General features: G+C 38.2%; 1 protein-coding gene across 1 annotated transcript in view; it reads left to right on the forward strand.

The window, feature by feature from the left end:
* Window positions 1-6442, forward strand: part of PHKB (phosphorylase kinase regulatory subunit beta) — a gene marked incomplete at its 5' end in the record, with an annotated part of 121095 nt that extends 114653 nt beyond the window's left edge. Inside the window, 3 exon segments of the mRNA XM_006155250.3 lie at window positions 2801-2908; window positions 5111-5251; window positions 5885-6442. Coding sequence (XP_006155312.2) covers window positions 2801-2908; window positions 5111-5251; window positions 5885-6022 — 387 coding nt within the window.
* Between the last annotated feature and the right edge of the window lie 3562 nt (window positions 6443-10004).

The following is a 10004-nucleotide window of genomic DNA, read 5'->3' on the forward strand; positions in this document are numbered from 1 at the left end:
CTGAGTTACTTTAATTTTTCAATTTTTAGAGTCCCTCTCAAAAAGCTTTTCCCTCTAGGTAAAGCAAAAAACTTGCTTTACCTAATGGATGTATTGCCAAAAAAGTTGTATTTAGCCAAAATTCTTTTTTGTACTATCATATGTCAGATGGCTTTACTTTAGCTAGGATTATTCCTTCATCACTAAGTGGTGATGGGCCAGTGGTGGGGGACCTCACAGACAATAAGACATACCTTGAAAAATAGCTCCAGATTAGATCTAAGAAGCAACGTGACCCAGAAATGCTGCAAATAATTAGGAATTGCACTGAATGTGAAAAATGGTCTGTTTTTAGGTCATTAGGCAAAGAATCACCTGCTTTTTACACAAGTTATAACTTACCTGGGGTCCAAATGAATTTCCACCCCCTCCTTCAGATAGTTTGTGAAGTTATATAAAGTGGTCTATGTCGTTGCTGTGATTACTTTATTGAATCCTGGCATCTAAATCACTCCGTTTATACACAAAAGGGAACAACTTGCCTTTGGGGAAAAATTAAAAAAAAGACCTACATTTGTTTCAAGACTTTCCAATTAATTTCTATGTAGCTCTTTTTACAAAGTATTCTTACAACACATGCCACATTGATTTTATTATGTATATATAAGAGTATCTCTGGAAGGACCCACAAGAAATTGGTAGCTTTTTACTTTTCTTTTGGGAAAAGGAACTGTGTGGCTGGGTGGATAGTGTTGGAGTTTCATTGAAACTCTTTTCAACCATTCGAAGTTTGAACTATGTAATTGGATTACTTATTCAAAAAACTAAACAAATCTTTTAAAAAAGTATTCTTTACACTGTCCACAGACTACCAGTGGTTTTATTTGGTTGTCAGCCTAGGTGGTCCAGTTTTTTCCCACATGCTTTCTGATTACTGTTCTAGAACATCCCTGTATCCTGGGAGCAGAGGGCAGGGCTCACTTGTTAACATCCTGCCTCTTCTTCTTGGCCTACACTGTGCATATCTGGGTGGTGTGCTAGGGCAACCTTTTCTTAGCATCTTTATAAACACCCACTAATACTTAACCAGGCTTGGGAACCAGCAGTTAGCGTAATGGCTATGTCACTGGACTCCCACGTAGTTGACCGCGGTTTGCGTCCCGGACCCGGTGGCTTAGAACTCATGCCGGGCGCATGTGTGTGCATGCCCAAGAACCCGAGAGGAGAATGGAGGAGAAGGGATTGCGGCGTGACCATCCCCCCTGGGGGGGTGATTTCTCGCTTTCTGTCTCTATGTTTCTCTCTGTCTTTCTGGCGAGCGCACATGCCTTATAGCGAAAACCTCTCCAAAAAAAAAAAAAAAAAACTTAACCAGACTTGTCATTTAAGTGTCTGATAGCCTGATTCACATACATTTAGTATCCTCTTTGCTAACAGTAACAACAGTAAATTCATGTTAAGTATTCTTATGGCACCAGGCACTTTTCTCTGTGCTCATATAATCCTCCCAGTAATCTTTTGAGGATTTTATTATTCCTGTTTGACAAAAACAACTGAAGCACAGCTAAATGATTTGCCCAAGGTCAGGCATCTAGCAAGTTGCTGACCCAGGATGTGACCTGCCTTTTCTCTTAACTTCTCTGCTGCACTGCTTATGCTGTTTCCTTTCAGAACAGTGGGAAAGCAGGCAACTTTGATATCTCTTTTGTAGATGTAATGATCATAATTGCCTAATAACTAGGTTGACTTTTTAAATGAGATATATTAGGAAGTTAATGTGAAACTATGAAAGGGTCTTCCATTCCTTATGTAATCCCATTAATCTTACTGCTAGACGTCTAAACAATCACAGTAACTGTGTCAAGGAATCAGCCTTCATTTTCCCCAAATCTGGTACTACTGATAAACATTAGTTATACGTTGGATTGTATTGAGTATACAATACGATAGATGGATAGGATTGAGTATAGGATGAGACATTATTACACCTGGCTGAACGCCTGTGTTGTCCCTTGATTGAAGGAGAACTTCTCCAGAGTCCCATTTTGAATAATAAAAAGATAATATTCTAAAGACATGATAAAGTTCACTCTCAATAATCATTTAGGTAAAAGCAAGTAAGTATGTTTCATCATTTCTCTATCTCTAGTAATAATTGCAGTGCCTCTCCTTTCCACCATACATGCCTAACATTTTGATCTTTTCCTTCCATCCTTTGAGGGTTATCCTCCATGCCTAGATCTGGATTTGGATTTGAGTTTATTTTCTACTTTTGTTTAGTTTGTGCAAAGTAACGGAAGACTCTTATTTTAAATGAAAGATAAAAGGCAGAGCAGAGAAAATTCTTTTAGTCTTACTTGGTTTTCTGTTTTCTTGCCATTTGTGTACTTGATAATTGTTTTTGCTTGTTTGTATGCTGCCCGCTCAGGAAGGCCCTGTCACAGAAATGATGTAAATTCAATAGCAAGTGACTTTCATGCTAACATCTGACAGCAAACATAACTGCTTGTGTTAATTTTTAAAGCAATGTGTACTCTATTTGTTACCTCAATTTTGGGACATTCCTTTTGTGTATTGAAGTGGTTTTCTAATATTGTCTCTTTCTCCTAAAAACATTAATATAGTGAAAATAACTGCTAAAATTGGGAAAGTTAATTTATCACACTAGTCAGCTGGTTGGCTTCAGTAGTTTGTTATATAAAGGATCTAGTGGTATAGCTGAAAACACTCCCTAAGGTTTTATAGAAACTGAAAAGTATTATTGGAAATGAGAACCAGAGAATACCAATTTGGCATGTTAATGTGGAGTTATTTTTTTCAGCAACCAACCCTATCAGATATGACTATGTATGAGATGAATTTCTCTCTCCTTGTTGAAGACATGTTGGGAAATATTGACCAGCCAAAGTACAGACAGATCATCGTGGAGGTTTGTATTAAGAAATGTAAATTGCTGAAAAATGCTGTCACTTCCTGAAAACTAGTATAAGGAAAACTGCCCAAGGGACCAAGAATTCTATACCTCACCTAACCCTGATCTTCTCCTGTCAAGTATTCAAGAAGATGGTCATCCTTGACCCAAGTCAAGGCCCCTGAACAATTCAAACATCTTAAACTCCTTCAGGGTGGGAAAACTAACAGCTCAGTTTTTCAACTGCACACTCCTCTCAACAGCAAGTGTGTTAGCAACCCCATAACTATAAAAGAAGTGGGGCTAGTCCTGTGGCCCCGTGGTTAAGGAATCCAGATCCCACATGACCAATTACATGGATTGAATCCTGGCCCCAGCAGTTTGAAAAAGATTCTGGGCACATATGCATGCATGCCCCAAATCCCAACAGGATAGAGGAGCAGAGGAGAAAGGATTGCAGCATGTCTGCACCCCATGGAGAGAGGGGATGCTTTCTTCCTCTCCCTCTCTTTGTTCTCTTGTCTTTCTCTGGAGAGTGCACATTCCCTCTGGAAACAATTTTTTTTTTTTAATATAGGAAGGGCCTTTTGGTTTACAGATTTTTCAATTTATAGAAATAATACATAACCATTGTGAAAATTTCAATAGAAAATTATAGAAATAAAAAATATTCTCTATACCCACTGTCAAGAGATCATTGCTGTTAATATATTGAGGGACATGTTTCCCAACCTCTCTCTATGATGCGAAGACATTAAATTTGGGGCTGTGTCATCACTGCTCCGTTTGAAGTTAAATACTAAAATACACAGACATGCAAAACACATGTGTGCACATGCCTTTTTGTCACTTTAAAACATTATCCTATACATATAGAGAACCCCCCCAAAATGGATGGGCTTGATCTTCACTTTGACTCCTTCTCTGGGAATGTCTCTGTTAGACTTTGTGTTTCTTGAGGGTAGGTATTATGTCTTAATAGATACAGAAGCTGTCAGTGCGTGCTCAGCTGGATGTGGCCCTTTCTAATATCCAGCATTTCTGGAGCTACAGTTAGAATTGAGTGAAATTCAACCTCATCTCTAATGTTCCACGAGATGGGACAGTATCAGCTGGTTTAATGGCATGTGAGAGCAAGCCAGAGAAAATATGGGGCTATTAGATGGCGAATGCCTTCCCTGTGCTGTTACCTTAACTTTCCATGTCTAGTACCCTGCATCTGAGACCTAGAGATCCTCCTCATTAACCAAAGTGAAGTGCATTCCCTTTGCAGAAGACATTTTCCTTTAGAACAATACCAAAACTTCATATTCTCTTGTGTAAAGCTCTGTTCTTCAGTCTCCCACATTGGGATCTCTGGATTTTATTGAAAGTGTTTCCTTGGGTTCTTTCAGAATCTGTTGTTGATAAAGTACAGTCAGTAAGAGTCTCAAATTGGGGACTATGAGGTCTGTTTCCTATTCATTATACCAAGGAGGAACCATAAACATCAGCAGAGAGTCTTTACCTGTCATTGCATACTCAGAGACAGTCTTCGGGTATAGGAGTTTGTCATTTGAAATGAGCATTATCACTTAGACTAAATGTGTGGGTTGGCCAACCCAAAGGGTGGTCAGTATAAACTAAGATAGTACCCATGTCATAAAGAGGTCAGAGTCAAGTGCATTTTCTTAAAAACATAGCCATCCCCTGAGAAACTTCGTTAGAGACTTTTGTACTCATTTTGAGGTGCTGGGCTCCAAGTCATTCAATCATGAATCTAGTGGCAAAGTCTTCACTGACCTCCCGTGCCTTCTCTGGCTGTGCTCTCTGCTCCCTTTTCTATGGCAGCCCTGCTCCACTGGACATTGTTTTTCTTGCCTTTCCAACAAGGATTGATGCCCAAAGGCTCTGAAAGAGTTCAGACATTTTGAGTGACTAGAGCACCATGTACTACATGTACAGGGTCAGGAAAGTCATTTTTCAAAGTTATATTTTTTTAAGTGATGAAGAAAACTCTACTACACAGCTACAGGGATATATACAGTGAAAAAAAAAGTACAGCTTTCAAACAGCTTTATGTCTCTGATTTGAAAAAATAGGAAAATTCCATCCATCGTTGACGCCCTCATCATGGAATGCACACTGTGTATTATTGGGATCATTTATCGATTTGATTAAAGAATGAAAACATGTCTAGACCATGTCAGTATTATGGTTTTCAATGTTTTTCTTTTCTAGTTACTAATGGTTGTATCCATTGTACTGGAAAGAAACCCTGAGCTAGAATTTCAAGACAAGGTAGATCTAGACAGACTGGTGAAAGAAGCATTTCATGAATTTCAAAAAGATGAGAGTCGACTAAAGGAAATTGAAAAACAAGTAAGTAGAGAAAACATTTTTGTGGAACTTATTGTCTAAATTCTTCAAAATATTCCTAATCTATCATCTCTCTTACAAAACAGATTCACTGTACAACATAGACTATCTGAAGTCTGACTTATTTGGGGAATTAATGTTACTTTTTAGTTAATTACTAGTCAATTCAGCTATGAAGTTATGATAAAAAGAAATCTAGGCAGAGATAAATTTCCTTTATATAGTTAGCAGTTAAAATGTGTTTTATCAGGGAGAAACCATAGATTCTAGAAGGCTGTTAAATTATATTCTGGGGAAGATGGGAATGCAGTAAGAGGCTGCCTTGGTGCTGTGTACTGCCTAATACAGTCCCTTCCAGGCTTTCTGTTTAATATTTTATGCTTATCTGTAAAAAGGTTCCCTAAGTAAATAAAAATTATCAGCAAAGAGAAGAATACTAAAAGTCTCTGCCTTTGTTTTATATGCTGAGAAGATGCCTCAGGAATATGAAAGAACATCTCAGGAAGCTCATATTTTCCATGAGGAAATCTTTCTGTGAATTTATTTTCCCCCCTGGGCTGACATTGATTTTACCTGTCAACTCTTTACAAACAAACAAAAAAAATCAAACAACTTGCTTGCTGTTTTCCTTTGTAGGATGACATGACTTCCTTTTACAACACTCCTCCCCTGGGAAAAAGAGGAACTTGCAGCTATTTGACAAAGGTGGTGATGAATTTGCTGCTGGAAGGAGAAGTCAAGCCAAGCAATGATGACCCATGTCTGGTTAGCTAGTGAGAAGGTGTGAGGGACTTCGCCAAGATGCATTCTCTCGAAATGGGCTAAGTTTTATGTCAGAGCTTGATCAAGGCAGCCATTAATCTATGACTAGATCATGCTGGTAAGGTAGCTGCCTCACTGTGGTAGAGTTCTTGGACCTTTTGCATGCCATAGCCAATCTAATGGTGAAAAGTACTTTTAATCAAGAGAAAAATTTTCTCATGATTGTGCCAACTACAATAATAATCTTCACTGAATGAAAGAATTCGCTTGTGAATTGAAAATTCACTGCTGCATGTTTTATGATCAAATAGCTCATCAAAACGGATCTGTGCTCTTTTGACTGAATTCTCACCTTACTGCCATTAAAATGGAGTTGCCAACTACTAATGCATACTGGTGATCAAAAAATATTAAAAAATGGTGAACTTTTTTAGTGGCATTGTCATGCTACAAGAAGATGTTAATATACATCATAAAAGCAAAATCAGCCAGCTGACACTTTGATTCTCAGAAACAGCATTAATAATATTTTAGTATACAGCATTATTGTATAGTTTTTCTTGTAAACATGACTATGGTTTTATATTTGTGCTTTGTGATTAGACCAAAATACCATCTAATAAATCTACAGCTTATCAAACATTTTTTTTGAGCTCCTGATAAAAAATAGGATATGTGTAGGATTGTTCAGAAGTATGTTAAATTTTAGACTGCTAACCTGGTTTGTATTAGTAAAAACAAAAATAACAATCATTAAATTTTATTTCTGACTCAATTAATATACCTAGACACATTCTTTGCTCTAGGCTCACAATATTGAATTAATGCTTCTAAATATTTGAATTTGTTTGGAGATGGAATGGAAGAGAATCTATGGTACATACCATATTTTGATACCAAACAAACTTAAGCAAACTTAAATAAAAATAGAAAATGGGGACAGCGCTCTAGCTCAGCAGATATCCCACACTGCCTATGGCAATTTGACTCCCAGCCCAACAACTAGGAAAACATGGTAGGTACATGTGCATGCATGCACCCCCTGCAAAAAGAAAAAAGTCCTGACAGGAGAGAAGAACTGAAGACATTACACTGTGACCATACCCAATGGGCGCTCCTTTCTCTCTTTCTCTCCCTTTCTCTCTCTTTCTCTCTGGTGGGTGCATGTACTCTTTGGCAATAAAAAAAGATAAGAATAAATTTAAGGATGAAAGATTCTTTAAATTTTATGAATTTATTTCCATCCTATATGTTACAGTGCAACCCAATAGTTAGAACCCTGGCCCTAAAGAGAGTCAGTTTTCTGACAAGTCTTATGGAGTTAGAACACCTTAAAGAGAAAGAGATGACATAAATTAAATTAAATGACTTGACTCTCAGCATATTAAGAGAATGTATGAAAAGATGGCCCTTGGTTTGAAAAACATTCTGGGTACATGGGCATGCATACCCCAAATCCCAACAGAACGGTGGAATGGAGGAGAATGGATTGCAGTATGTCTGCATCCCATGGGGGGTGTTTTCTTCCTCTCCCTCTTTATTTGTTCTCCTGTCTTTTTCTGGAGTGACTGTGCCAGTAGTAATATGCCACTCAAGAAAACCCAAATCCCACACGTGGCCACATATCAAATCCTCAGCCTGGTCAACCTGAGAACACACCAGGCATGTATATGAGTACCTAAGATTTCAAGTATGGATTCAAATGCCCAAGATCTGATGTCCTGGAAGACTAGAGGAAGGGGAATTGTGGCATGTACCTGTGGAGGACACTCATCTCTCTCTCTTCCTCACTCTATCATTTACATTCACAGGAACATACTCTATCATAAATAAAGGGAAAAAAATAATGAAAAATGTGATCCTGAATGATGAAGGACCATATTCATGATTAATCATGAAACCCATAGAGAAATGAGGACTTTCACTTCATAGCTAAAGAAACTAAAAACTAAAGAAAGAGAACTTAAATATTTAATGTTTTCTGGAATTTGGAAGAAAATAAGCTGTTGTGTTTCTTTCTTTTTTTAATGTTTTTGCCATAGGGCATGTGTGCTCACAGCAGAGAGACAGAGAGACAATGAAGAAAAGTGTGAAATCACTCCCCAGGGTGATGGTCACACTGCAATCCCATCTCCTCCATTTTCCTCCTGGAATTTTGGGCATGCACACACACATGCCTGGCATGATATTCAAGCCACCAGATCCAGGTCTCCAATGTGGCAATTGACCATGTGGGAGTCCAGTGCCTTATCTGCCATGCCACTTGCTTGCCCAAACTGTTGTATTTTTAAGAATTAAAAAAAAAGTCTGATTAGCTGAGCAAAGTTGTCAGAACTGCTGTCTCCACTGCAAATGTTAACAAGTGTTAGCTTCCAACCTAAATGTTGTATGTGCAAAATTCTGAAGTTTCCCTATGCTATCGAAAGCATTCAGAAACTGTGACATATGTGTCAACTGTATGCTTTAATGAAATTCAAAATTTATTGTTCTGAAAGATATATTTGGATCGGTAAATCTTGATGTTCACCAACAGAAACCAGTATTTGTTTTCTAATTAGAAAAGCAAAAAGTAGTAAGAATTAGAACACAGAACTCATATGAAATTCAAAAGTCCCATTTGGTCTACAGAGTCCAAATGTTTTAACAGCTGTCCTAGAGACTGACTGAAATATTAGCACATTTATCCAGGCATGATGAGACTTAAATCTGATTTAAAGCTTCCTATATCCTAATGGCAGATTCACTGCGTAAGTTTTTTATACAAGCAACGTCTGTTGAAAACTCCTGACTGAATAACAAATTCAACTACATTTCAAGAGCATCATTTTAAGAAACGTAGTATTTTCCAGATTTCCTCTGCCATTTTATTTAAATGTGAAATAGCTATATTTCAATTTTGAAAACTCAGAGTGTGGGATCATCTTGATGTCATCATCAATATGAGATAAGTGTCCAGTGTCTTATGGGCATCAAATATCATTTATTAATACCCAAATGCATTTAACTTCACACTAGAACTCTCCAAGAATAGATTTGGACATGTTTTTAGCCTTTCCTGAACACTCATGTTAAATAGATGGTAAATGTGGGACTAGCAGTTAGCGTAATGGCTATGTCGCTGGGCTCCCATGTAGTCGACCACGGTTTGCATCCCAGACCCGGTGGCTTAAAACTCACGCCGGGCGCATGTGCGCGCGTGCCCAAAATCCCAAGAGGAGAATGGAGGAGAAAGGATTGTGGCATGGCCATCCCCCCTGTGGTGTGCTTTCTCACTTTCTGTCTCTCTGTCTCTGTCTGTCTAGTGAACGTATGCAACCTATAGCAAAAACCTCTCCAAAAAAAAAAAAAAAGATGGTAAATGTGCAAGAGTCAACACAATGTAAAAACAGGTACAGAAACACAGAGACCACATTAAGTCAAGGAGAAGAAAATAGACCTATCATAGTGATATTTGGCTTCCCAGAGGTGGCATAGGAGTGAGGATGAGGTTAATAGTTAGATTATAAAAAACCTAATACATCTGGAGGGAATCAGATCAGTGTTGATTCAGCACCTGGGGAAATAAATGAAAAATGTCCCTTCTGGGTGGAAGCTCTTTTCCCACCACACATACCTCCATCCCACATAATTCTCCAGCACCGCACTTCCAGCCCACAGATGAAAAAAAGACTCCCTTTCAGGGCAGATCAGAAAAGTCTCCTATTTCAGAAAATTTAAAATGTAAACAGAAATGAGAGAGAGGGCCAACTGGTGGCTATGTGGTTAAGGCAGTTGGATCCCAGTTGTCAACTTCACATTTTGAATCCTTGACCTAGCAGCTTGAAAAACAGAATATGTGTGCGTTCATGCCCAAAGTCCTGATAGGGGAATAAAAGAGAAGGGATTGCTGCATAGCCATTCCCCTTAGGGGGTGCTTTCTCATTTTCTCTCTCTGTCTCTTTGCAGTGGAAATTAAAAATTAAAAAAAAAGAGAGAAAAAACAGTATTAGCAACA

Source organism: Tupaia chinensis, unplaced genomic scaffold (assembly GCF_000334495.1).
Source record: "Tupaia chinensis unplaced genomic scaffold, TupChi_1.0 Scaffold000439_1, whole genome shotgun sequence".
Lineage (NCBI taxonomy): Eukaryota > Metazoa > Chordata > Mammalia > Scandentia > Tupaiidae > Tupaia > Tupaia belangeri.